A 12,436-nucleotide genomic window follows, 5' to 3' on the forward strand; every position below is an offset into this window, starting at 1 on the left:
ACGGATGTAGCTCACCATTTTCACGCCAAATGGTAGAGCGCGAGAGCAACGGTACCTGTACCGTCTTACCATCAGCCTATGTCAAGCACGGCCGTGGAACGAACGGAGGCGACCCATACTGCTTCGGCCAATAGTGCCTCGGTACTGCCGTGGTGCAGTCCCGCAGAGACGCAACCGCCGCCGATGCATGCCCACGCCCCAAGGCGCCGAGGCCGAGCCGAGCCGAGCCGAGAAAGGCCAATCCATTCCCCCCGCCCCGTGCCGTGGGAGATCCATATGCCCCGGCGACGCGGGCGCGATCCCCGAGAACACCGCCAGTTCCCACACACGGCACGAGACGAGGCCACTCGCCAGCCCACACCGCCACCCACCCCCTCCCCCTGCCCTCTCCTTCCCGTGAAATCCCGCAGCCTCGAACTGAAAAGGCGAAATCTCCGAGCCATACACTACCGCCACAATCACTCGCAGTCGCGGCACTCACGCACACGCCCCGACGCCCAGATGGCCTAGCGCACACAGGGGAGTCAGCGGTTCTCTCGCGCCTCGATCCCAGCGCCGCCGCGCTCGTGCCGTACGTTCGTGACGCAATGCCGGCGCCGGACCGCGCCGCCGCGGCCGGCGGGCACCTCCGCGGCCACGCGCACCTCACCAACTGCGTACACCTGCGCCACCATGGGGGAGGCGGCGGGGGGGCCGCGTCCTCCTCGGGCCGGAGGCGGAGCCCCGCGTCGGCAGCGCTGATGCGCGACCTCCTCGCGCTCCAGCGCTCGCGGGCGCGGACGCTCCGGGACCCGTCCACGCGCCGCTCCGTCGAGTCCTCCAAGGTGGCGGCCGACCCCGACCCGTACACCGACGACGACCGCGACGGCGGCGTCGATCTCCCCGCCAGGTCCCGACGCAGCGCCAAGGCCAACGGGGCGCTCAAGACGCTCCTCGACCAGCTCGCCGACAACCCCCACCCCAAGGCGGTCAGGCGCCCCCGCCGCCGCTTCAAACGCGGGGCCGGGGCCGGGGCCGCCCGCCGCGCCGGCACCGCCGGCAAGGCCCCAGATCGCGCCGCCGCCGCGCTCTCCCTCAACTCCAGCTCCCAGGAGGCCGTCTACGGCAACAAGTACCTCTTCCGCGACGGCGACGAGCTGCGGCAGCATGTGCCGCAGGACTCGCGCAACGTCTGCGGCATCCCGTGGAACTGGTCACGCCTCCACCACCGCGGCAAGTCTATCCTCGACCTGGCCGGCCGCAGTCTATCGTGCGGGCTCTCCGACCCCAAGTCGGCCGCGGGGCGCGAGCCCGAAGCAACGGCCTCCGCCTCCGCCTCGCGCGCGCACCTCAGCGGTTCACACTCTCTTTTCCCGGTCAAGTCCGAGAGGCTGGCTTCCTCCACTAGCTCCGACTCTGACGCTTTGCCTCTGCTCGTCGAGGCGGCCACCTCCGGTGCACGCAATGACATTGGCGGCATGACTGGCAGCTACTCCGGGGAGCTCGGGCTATTCTCTAACAGGAGCAGCGGGATGGATTCTGACCTCTTGTCCCAGGTGCGGTCTGGGACACGGGGCTCTCTGCGAAGCCGCAGCCGGCACCGGAGCCTGACACAGAAGTTCGCGCCGAGGACGTTCAAGGACGTCGTCGGGCAGAGCTTGGTGGTGCAGGCGCTATCCAACGCCGTCCTAAGGAGGAAGGTTGGGTTGGTATACGTCTTCTATGGGCCGCACGGCACAGGGAAGACATCATGTGCGCGCGTCTTCGCCAAGGCGCTCAACTGCCACTCTGCCGAGCACCCACGGCCCTGTGACTCGTGCATTTCGTGCATCGCGCACAATGTTGGCAAAAGCAGGAACGTGATGGAGATTGGGCCCATAGGCAACATCGACATGGATGGAATTGTGGATGTTCTTGACAATGTCATGCTTTCACCGGCACCATCACATTATAGGGTATTCATATTTGATGACTGCGACACATTGCCAGCAGACACTTGGAGCATCATCTCGAAAGTCATTGAACGGGCACCCCGTCGTGTGGTGTTTATCCTTGTTGGTCCCAACCTCGACCTCCCTCATATCATCCTGTCAAGATGTCAAAAGTTTTTTTTCCCCAAGTTGAAGGAGTGTGATATCGTCAACACATTGCAGTGGATTTCCACCAGTGAAACTCTAGATGCGGATAGGGATGCATTGAGGTTAATTGCATCCCGTTCAGATGGATCGTTGAGAGATGCTGAGATGACTCTTGATCAGCTGAGTTTGTTGGGGCAAAGGATTTCTCTGTCTCTTGTCCAAGAACTCGTAAGATATTTTGCAAGCATCATTATTACCATCAACCTTTTTTATCTTTGAAAAGATATTTCGCAAGCATGATCGTACCATCAATATTTATGTTTTGGAAAACAAACTATATCATGTAGATTCAATACCTGGTTTCCTTCTGGTTTGAATAGAAGGTGTCATCAGCTAATAATTTAGTTGGGGTTTTGTTTGAACCTGTAATTTGTCAAGAAGTGAATTAGGCATAGTATAGCAACTTCAGATGACACATATGATCGAAATATCACATGGTTGGATTAATTGGCACAGACACTGAATGGCCTCTTTGGTATAAATTTGGTAATATAAATATCACATAGTTGGAATACAGTTAAGGAACTCGCCGACTTAAGCCCCTGTCAGAATTTTAATGCTCCATCGTTGCAATTCTTGTTTTGATAACAATATAACTTGGTTGCTTGTTTATGTCACAGGTTGGTTTGGTATCCGATGATAAGCTGGTTGATTTGCTTGATTTGGCACTATCTGCTGACACTGTGAACACAGTGAAGACATTACGAGACATTACAGAAACTGGAGTTGAGCCTTCGGCACTGATGTCTCAACTTGCCACGATAATTACTGACATCCTGGCTGGTTCCTACATATTTGCAAGAGAAAGACCACGAAGAAAGTTCTTCAAACGTCCAACCTGTAAGCATCAACTTTTTTTTATAATCATGGATAATTCAGAACAATTTGACACTATTTTCCTATCCTGACTACCTCTGCTAAGACTATGAAGTCAATCGTCTGGTTGTCTGGTTGACATGTTTTTCTTCCGTGTTGCCTTACGGTTAATATTTTACGACCACTTAATGTAGTGTTCTTGCATTACTAATTTCAGTGTCAAAAAATGATATGGAGAAACTACGCCAGGCTTTGAAAACACTATCGGAAGCTGAAAAGCAGTTGAGAGTCTCCAATGACAAGGCAACATGGCTTGCGGCTGCTCTGCTTCAGCTTGCTCCTGATAAGCAGTATATGGTGCCAAGTTCATCAACAAGTACGAGTTTCAACCACGGTGTATTGGACGGTTCCCTTCCTGGTAAGGATGTAGCAAGGCACTCAGCTATTGAGCATAATGGTAACATGGCAAGCACTTCTTACGGCGAAAGGAGAACCATTAAACATACATCAAATCACCATGGTTCCTCCACTGTTACCAAAGTGAATGAGCAATCCAAACATAGCAAAACTGAAAATGAAATGATCTGGCAAGCAGTGCTTGAGAGTATTCAGTCAGATACACTACGAAAAATGATGGCCAAAGAAGGAAAGCTAAGATCTGTCAGCCTAGGCACCGGTAAGCTTCAAAGTCTAAAATCCATTTCAATTTTCAAATTACTAGTTTTTTTTCCTTTTGGCCTAGAAGATGAAATATATAGCTTCAGTACTCACAAAAACAGAGATGCAAACTCCTGTAGTTGATGATTCAGTTTCCAGTCAACTGGTTGTCCACTTTGTATACAAGTGAATTAACCAAATGAACTATGATGGGTCAACGGTTCAGCGCTGCCGTGCCTCCAACTTGTAGTTATGTTAAGTTGAATTACTATCTCCTTGGAAATATGTTACTCCCTCCGATCCAAAATAAGTGTCACAGCTTTGAACTAAGGTTAGTTCAACTTTAGTTCAAAGCTGTGACACTTATTTGTAGACCGGAGGGAATAATTGTTAGCTTGTTGTTCTACCAGATTGTTTTTTAACAACAGCTTCTTTTCTTCCTACAGGACCGACAGTGCAAGTGATATTCAGCTCACGTGTAAATAAGTCCAACGCTGAAAACTTCAGGGGACAAATTATGCAGGCGTTTGAGTCTGTTCTTCATTCTGCTATAATACTTGAAATCCGATATGAAGCAAAACATGATGCGGGAGCAGGTCATGATGAGAATGACTCTGACACGATATCAAGGAGATCCTTCAGTAAACATAGCCCGGTTTCTTCTGGAGGTGAAACCCTCGTCAGGAGGCTTAAAAAAGACAGGGTTGTCAAGGGAGCTAGTTCTACTAAGACCAAGTGGATGCAGTCTGATCCCCACATATTAACAGAAGGCGAGATCATTGAAGTTGGACCTTCTCACATGCACCGGTGTCCTGAAACAGATAATGGTGTTCATAATATAAATGAAAGAAGAAATGATAATGCATGGGAAGAGGCTTTGTCATCACCAAACCAAGAGGGCGTGATTAAACAAGGAGGAAAAAATGGGAATAAACAGCGTCGACAGAACAGCATAGTAAAACGAAAGCTCTCACTTGCTCATGTTCTCAGTAAGGTGGAGGTTTGTTCTCAACAAGGAGGCTGGTCTAGACGAAAAGCTATGTCAATTGCAGAAAAACTGGAACAAGAGAATTTGTAAGTAACATCGTCTTACATCCCGTTCAAACAGCCTAAAGTATAGGAGTCATACTTCAGCATCTGCATCTAAGAAATTAATACATGTCACTAAACCTTTACTCTGTGTATTGTAAAATAAAATAAAACAAAACAAATGATAAATGTACTTTAAGATGCTTGAAGCTTTTGCGTCTTCCCTAAAGATACATTCTTCAAAGAAGATATAAATGGTGATATCGCACACCAATAGTTAGTATTAATCATCGGTCATGCATGGTGAACAATCAATACTCAATACCAGCATGTATCATGAGAGCATTAAGAAATTATTTTTGTAACAACATAAATTGCCGCTTAAATATTCTATGTTTGAATTGATTTTGCCAATTATAGCTTTGTGATTTGTACTGCTCAGAGAACGATGTTTGATCGTGATAATTTTTATGCACAGGAGATTAGAGCCTAGATCGAGAAATATACTGTGTTGGAGAACTTCAAAGACTCGCCGGAAGGTAATTTTCATGTCTGAGTTATGTTGAAACAGTGTGCCACTAGAATAAGTGCCAGTGGGTCTTTTTACACCACTGAATACAATTGGAATGTTAACTTATATCAGTTTCCAAATTTAACTTATCATTTGCGTATTGGTGAGGAGTTGCTTGCGTTTGTGGAACTACACAAACAAGCCATGATTGTATAGCTTGAAACATTTAGGCTGTGGCGCTGGGCCCCTTTTGAGCTAACACTGCCTAGCTGGATCTGATGCTCTCCTGTGGTCATACTCCCTCCGTCCCAAAATATAAGATGTTTTGCAAACTATATTAGCTTGCAAAAATGTCTTACATTATGGGACGGAGGGAGTACCTTTTATTACCTCCGTCCCGAATTAGTTGTCTTAAATTTGTCTAGAGGCCTTTTTCTCAAGATGAATATAATAATTTCTATGAGGAAGCCAAACAAATTTGAAAAAGGAAATGGTAACATCAACGCAGTGCCAAAAAGAGGAACTACCTTGTTAGGTTGATTTTTCCTGATACATCGTTGAGAAATTTTGAATATGTTTGGAATGACTGTAGATTTTAAGTGAATTAGCAACTGTATAGTGATACGGTACTTGAACACAGCACAGCTATGGTGTTTGCGCACTGGTAGTGTGCATGAAATATTAGCGTCAGAGTTTTTGAACCCTGCTTAAATTACAGTTTTTGTTCTTATGTTTATCATATATATGTTTCTGTCAATGCTAATCCAATCATTTTCCACAGCTCTCGTCGTTTAGGTTCAGGACTGGAAGTGGAAGGTCACGAGCTATATCTCGGCTTATCCTGTGTGGAAGATGCATTTCCACAAAATCCCCAAGATAACAATCCCCAAGATAAAAAGAACACTAGAAGTGGTAGTTTTACAAGCGTTTAATTTAGCATCCATAATTCATTCACTTTGTACCTTGTAGACTGTAGCTGTGTCAATTTTAGGCTTTCTCTAATCTGTAAATTGTTTGTCATGTAAAAGAAAAATAGAAATGGCGTAGCGAATTCTTTTCTGTCAAATATGCTTTGTAATTCTTTTTGAAAGCCAACAGAGTCTGTACCAGAGGCTTCACTAATAAATGGTTTTCTAGTCGGCATAGCTCAGTATTATACTGTGAAAGAAGTGTCTTTGCTTAACAGTTTGTGATTAGTGAACCATGTCAGGAAAATATAATATTGACCACGAGAAGGGAAAACAATGCTATTAAAGATGCTGGAACCTGCTTCGATCTTCATTTTATTCTTTCTCGATCTTCATTTTCGAAAACGGAATTCAGATTCCTGGAGAATTGCACTTACAAAACTGTATTCAGAGGCCTGCACTAATGTCTTTGTCATATAAAAGTTAAGGTCACTGAACAAACGATACAAATTACAACACTTCCACTGTCAAACTAGAGCAACATGCTCATAGATGTTTACACAAAACTGTAATTTCTCCATCGACCGTATCCACATACTTATGGATCATCTGCAATCATGTCTGTCGACTCAAGAGACCACCACCAGAACTGCCAAAGGCACCATCGCCGTACTACGTATAATAGGAAAGAAGCCCCTTCAGATCCTCCTCTGTTGCAGTTGAATGGATCTGAACAATAAGACGGCCGATCTTTTGTTAAAATGTACCCACGCATAGAGTAATCATCGGAGATTTTGAGTTGCAGCAAGAACTAACCTGAAGATGAGAACTAGAAGTTCATTTGTTCATTGTGGTCGACAAATAGAAGTTCCAAAAGATGGAACAAGAGGACATGAAGGCAACACGAGCTGGCAAAGGAATCACCCTGGAATGCATATTGAAAATTAGCATAAGAAATGATTGTTTACATGAAGTATTGTCTAAACTAGACAACTTAATACTACCTTAGACTAGGATTAGAAAAATGCTGAGCTAAATATTTAAAAGTAGAGGTAGAAGTTAAGAGACTGTACCCAAAGTTAACAATCGATACTGGAATCCAAAATTTAAACCCTGCAGTAGCAGAATAAAGTGAGACATAACATAAAATGAGTTGTTTTCGTTCAAGCACAATGTTGAGAATACACTCAGGCAGAAACATTACCATCGAGAAGAGTGGGAAGGGCGTCATTCTGATACTTCGATGGCAATTCTGACAATTTTCCTAACCACAAGTTATTCCAGGCAAAAATTACAGAGATGACACATGGACCAAGAACAATCTGGTTCAGTAGGACCTGGAACGACAACAGACATAAAATACAGAATGTATTAAGATCGAAATCCCCGAATCATCCGGTTACATGGGAGGGTGCATACCATACCTTAGCGGACAGAGTCGCGAGTGTTTGCTTGGGCATGCTTTTGTCGAGAAACTGATACCATGCATATGAGCCAGGACCATAGAGAAGAAATCCGTAAGATGCTATACGAAGCCCACGAAGCCAATCGTGGTTGAGCAACAGATCCGGCACAAGAGCCTGAAAGAAGACACCGGCGCGTGCGAGAACTTAGTACAATCGTAAAGTGTCAGGTTTACACTCATCACAGTGCATTGTGAGATTAGCTAACTTGTGGCATGGTGATGCACGGCTATGATTTAGTATACGCACACTACTGATTTGGACTTCACAGTTTGATCTACACTGAAGACTGAAGTTGAAGGTGTTTCGGCTGCAGGAATGCTTACACAACTGAATCATAATCCAGTTTTATCCTATTAGGGACTCCATTTTTATAACGGTTTCAAAAGTGGAGATGAGATGCAGGAAAAATGACCTTGCTGTCGGGTTCGGGGCCGCGTTTCCGGCGGTCGACGATGCGGCGGTGGACCTGCGCCATTGTGTCGCCGGTGAGGGTGAGGCAGGCGGCGGTCACGGCCTGCTGGAACGGGAAGTCGAGGGGCCAGCCACGGCTTTGGCCGACGGAGTCCGACGACGACGACGACGAGAGCGGCTCCCGCGGGGGCCCGCGGCGGCGGCCGCGAGCGTCTTGGTTGCGGCGGCCGCGGCGGCGCGAGTCGTTCTTGCGGCGGAGGGACGGGAGGTTCCACCACCACTCGCCGCCGCTTCCGATGGCTTTCATCTTTCCGCGGCGGCGGCGGGTGTGTGGGGTGTTCTGAGGCGTGCGGCAGTGTGGGACAGCTTTGGTGAGATACGGAGCATGAGGAGGGTATTCACCCCACCAATAGGTTTTGTGGCTCCGAGTCCTCTGGCCTGGTGTCGCTGCAAATGGGACCGGGGCAGCGTAAACAGAGAGAGATGTTTTGGGGGCAAAGGAAGATGAGCTGTCCGAAACTGTTTTATCTGTCCAAGCTCAACGCACTGGAGTAGAGCATCACCTGTTCTGCTCGACTAGATTTGTGCAAGTTTCACGAATATGGTAGAACTAGAAGGTTCTTCGGTTTCTAGCCGAATTTGGCGATGCGCCGCATAGGACAAATATGACCCTTAAACGCATGCGGATACGTCCGATCGCATCCGTGGGCAGTGACCGACACCTCAAATAGCGTTGTTCACATCCGTGTATTTCATATATGATGCTCCATATTCATACTAAGTGCAGAATATGTGAATTACACGATGTATTGTTCTTTGTGCATAGGCACGTATATATGATGTACAAAGATGGGCCACGGACCTCAACTATACAAGAAACTAGGAGGCGGGCCAAATACACAATATGCACATAACACATATACTCAACACCCCCCGCAGTCGAAGCGGCACCATGGCTTACGCACAGACTGGACCGGAACTCCTCAAATGACGTCGTAGGCAAGCCCTTAGTCATGATATCAGCAAATTGTTGGGAAGTAGGGACGTGTAAAACACGAATATGACCAAGGGCCACATGTTCCCGAACAAAATAAATATCCAACTCAATATGCTTGGTCCATCGATGATGCACCGGGTTAGCGGAGAGGTAGACCGCCGAGGTTTCTAGCCGAATTTGGTGATACTTAGAGCATCAGCCATATATGACTAATATGACCCATCAAACGCCCGCGGATGCCTCCGGACGCGTTCGCGGGCATTGACCGGGCACTCCTCAAATAGCGTCGTCCACATCCGTATATCTTATATCCGATCCCCAATATTCATACTAAATCATGCAACGTCGATCAAACTACGTAGATCAGCAAACGAACATAGGCAAGCACAATACTTTCACCAAAAGATCACGGTCGGATGTTCAAAGGACCACCAAAGTTCACATAAACGACGAACAACTTGAAACTATATCTAACTTGAAATTAAACTGAAGAAAAGCGGATCTTCACCACTTTCGGGACGGCCCCTTCCCCTTCCGATCGCCGGCGCAGCTGTAGCCGTTGGCGGCTGGTGGAGGATCGTTCAAGTCGTCGGACGAGGAGCCGCCGCCGTCGTCGTCGAAGGAGGAGGAGGAGACGATGATGAGGCCCTTGAGGCGCCGGACGGCCCTGTCCTGCTGGCGCTTGAGCTTCGCCAGCCGAGCCGCCTCCGTCGCCTTCTCCTTTGCCTCGCGCTCGGGCTGCTCGATAGCTAGCCGCAGAGTCCGGCGGAGCCGCGCAGCGTCCGCCTCCGCTCTCGTAAGCGACCGGCGGTAGACCCACGCGAGGAGTCGCTCGTCCTCGTCGGGCTCTGTCGGTAACCCACAGCGACGGCGGACAGAGCTCTCAGCCGCAACCCCCACCCTTGCCTGCTGCCTCTAGCAGCGGGCGGCGCGCGCCTCCGACTCCGGCGTGCGCGTCCGGGCCGGCGGTGCGGGTACAAGCACCCACCGCGGCCGACGTGGCGAGCAACAGCCGCGCGGGGGCAGGGGACGACGTGAGGGGAGGCGCGGACTACGCAGCCTGCGCGGAGCCAAGCGCGGGTTGGGAGGAGCCAGCGCCAGAGGGGGAGAGGCGAGGCGACCAATCATGAACTGTCACTCGTGTCCACCTTGGACCTCTTGAGGGCAATGCACAGGGCCAACTCGTCGTCGTCGTCGGAGGAGGAGCGGCTGCCGACGCTCGACATGGTCGTCGCAGTCACCGGAGTCGTCGGAGTGGATCGAAACGGAGAAATCGGAGGGAAGAAGAAGAGACTGATCGAGAGTGGAGTGAGCTAGGGTTTCCGGATTGGGGATATTTGAGGGGGCGAAGTGGCCTCGAGGTGGGCCAAGCTGACATGTCGGACGTGCCGGGGCGCGCTTGTGCAGCCCCATATCCGCTCTAATTTGGGCTGGATATGAGGGGTGCCGCATAGCCCGGACGTTTGACGGCCGTTTGAAACGTTTGACTGGATCAGATTATCGTGACTAGTTAGTGACCAGGCGGGCCGTTCGGGTGTTTGAGACCGGTTTGAGGCGCCCGACCGTAGATGCTCTTAGTTCTACTAGAGTGTGACAGCTCTTTGCCACACCATTTCTTGGTTGCGAGTTAAGTATTTTTTTAGGCGACCATTAAGGTTAGAAGTGAGCATTTTTACATCAAAAACTGAAGAACCGAATTAAATTCATCTGATAGTCCTACTTTATTCGGTTTATGGTGTTCGCTTTGGTGTTTTCGTCGCTTGTTGTTTGGTGTTTAGGTATATCCATATGCATTGAAATTGACCTCCCTTTTTTCTCTTTTTAAGTTTCCTATTTTGCTAGCAGGTGTAGACATGGCCCAAGGCCCATATACGTTGCTATTTAAGTCAAGGAATGAGGGGGCAGTAGCAGTATCAAACCTGCTCGAAACATACTGTTTGGCTTCGGGTCAGAGGATAAATCATGATAAATCTTCGATTTTCTTCAGCAGAGGATGCCCACAGGCGGTAAGAGACGAAATGAAAAATATTCTGAATGTGCATAACGAGTCCCTTAGTGACAGGTATTTGGGAATGCCAACGGAGGTCGGTCACTTGAAGAACGGGATCTTCAAATACTTGAGGGACCGAGTTTGGGAGAAGGTCAAAGGATGGATGGAAAAGCTATTATCTTCAGCGGGGAAAGAGGTACTAATCAAAGCAGTGGATCAAGCAATTCCAGTCTATTCGATGGCTTGCTTCCGACTTCCACGGGGACTATGTGAAAGTATTACTGCGCTAATCAGACAATTCTGGTGGGGAAGTAAGCAGGGGAAGCGAAAACCGAGCTGGGTGGCATGGGATGTGGTCACTCTACCAAAGCATCTTGGAGGTCTTGGCTTTCGGGACATGGAGATGTTCAACTTGGCACTCCTAGCAAGGCAATCCTGGTGCATGTTGCAAAATCCACTGTCTCTCAGTGCGAGGATCCTGAAAGCAGTATACTATCCCAACTCGGACATTTTTGGAGCAACACTAGGGCCTCACCCCTTGCAGATTTGGCGGGCTATCTTGGATGGCCGGGATATCATGGTCCAGGGTTTGGTACGCAGAATTGGAGACGGTGAATCGACAAAGATATGGGAGGACAATTGGTTGCCGAGACCAAACATGAAGAGACCGATCACCTCTCTAGTGCAGAATCCTCCAACTACAGTAGCTGAGTTGATAGATCACACTACATCATCCTGGAAGGAGGATCTAGTCCGGACGGTGTTTATACCAATCGATGCTGCAGCCATACTGCAAATACCCCTTTGCACACGACAGACTGGCGATTTCTGGGCCTGGTCCGAGGAGAGGAAGGGCACGTTCACCGTGCGTTCAGCGTATCGGATGATCCAACTAACGAAGCTCAGCCGCGAGGCATGGCTTTATGAAGATGGCTCGGCTTCTGACTCTCATGGAGCTGACCAGGGGTGGACAGAACTATGGCGGATCAAGGTCCCCTCAAAACTGAAATTTTTCTTATGGAGACTCGCCAAGCACTCTGTCCCCACAGCATCGCTGCTCCATCATCGAAATATGTCAACTTCCCGAGCTTGCTGCCTTTGTGGGGCGGTTGACACCTGGCGCCATGCCCTTGTGGATTGTTCGGTCTCTAGGAGTACTTGGGCGCTGTCTTCAGAGGAGATTCTCACCAAGTTGAGCACATGCATGGAGGAAAACGCGAAAAGATGGTTATTCGTCATGCACGAAGCGCTCAACCAAGATGATTTCCTTGCTTTCGTCGTCACACTATGGGCTCTGTGGGGCGCTCGAAGGAAGGCCATGTACGAGGATATCTTCCAGACACCTTATGCCATTAACGGGTTTGTAAAATCCTACATAGCTGAACTCAAGGCAATCCAGACTCCGACGGCCGTTGGGGTCAGGGCTCCACAAGCTCGAGGTAACAGATGGATGGCACCACCACAGGGCCTGGTGAAGATCAATGTTGATGCCGCCGTAGGCCGGGAGAGAGGTGCAGAAGGAGCTATCTGTAGA

General features: G+C 49.1%; 2 protein-coding genes across 2 annotated transcripts; one reads left to right on the forward strand and one right to left on the reverse strand.

Moving 5' to 3' along the window:
- Positions 1-309: 309 nt before the first annotated feature.
- Positions 310-6,010, forward strand: LOC123070692 (protein STICHEL-like 3). The gene is made up of 6 exons (XM_044493985.1): positions 310-2,285; positions 2,738-2,957; positions 3,151-3,609; positions 4,037-4,664; positions 5,098-5,158; positions 5,912-6,010. The coding sequence occupies exons 1-6, from the start codon at positions 588-590 to the stop codon at positions 6,008-6,010; spliced, it is 3,165 nt and encodes a 1,054-aa protein (XP_044349920.1). The 5' UTR covers positions 310-587.
- Positions 6,011-6,439: 429 nt separating this feature from the next.
- Positions 6,440-8,313, reverse strand: LOC123070693 (protein Mpv17). Its single transcript, XM_044493986.1, has 6 exons — positions 7,917-8,313; positions 7,463-7,618; positions 7,243-7,375; positions 7,112-7,151; positions 6,855-6,963; positions 6,440-6,767 (listed from the first exon to the last, which is right to left on the reverse strand). Exons 1-5 carry the CDS (start codon positions 8,220-8,222, stop codon positions 6,876-6,878), a joined length of 723 nt encoding a protein of 240 aa, XP_044349921.1. The 5' UTR covers positions 8,223-8,313; the 3' UTR covers positions 6,440-6,767; positions 6,855-6,875.
- Positions 8,314-12,436: the final 4,123 nt, after the last annotated feature.

This window comes from Triticum aestivum, chromosome 3B (assembly GCF_018294505.1).
Source record: "Triticum aestivum cultivar Chinese Spring chromosome 3B, IWGSC CS RefSeq v2.1, whole genome shotgun sequence".
NCBI lineage: Eukaryota > Viridiplantae > Streptophyta > Magnoliopsida > Poales > Poaceae > Triticum > Triticum aestivum.

Coding starts and splice junctions, on each gene's coding strand:
- LOC123070692 (XM_044493985.1), top strand. CDS start 588: ATGCCGGCGCCGGACCGCGCCGCCGCGGCCGGCGGGCACCTCCGCGGC. Junction 2,958..3,150: donor GTTCTTCAAACGTCCAACCT/GTAAGCATCAAC, acceptor TACTAATTTCAG/TGTCAAAAAATGATATGGAG. Junction 5,159..5,911: donor CTTCAAAGACTCGCCGGAAG/GTAATTTTCATG, acceptor CATTTTCCACAG/CTCTCGTCGTTTAGGTTCAG.
- LOC123070693 (XM_044493986.1), bottom strand. CDS start 8,222: ATGAAAGCCATCGGAAGCGGCGGCGAGTGGTGGTGGAACCTCCCGTCC. Junction 7,376..7,462: donor TCGCGACTCTGTCCGCTAAG/GTATGGTATGCA, acceptor TTGTCGTTCCAG/GTCCTACTGAACCAGATTGT. Junction 6,964..7,111: donor GTATCGATTGTTAACTTTGG/GTACAGTCTCTT, acceptor TATGCATTCCAG/GGTGATTCCTTTGCCAGCTC.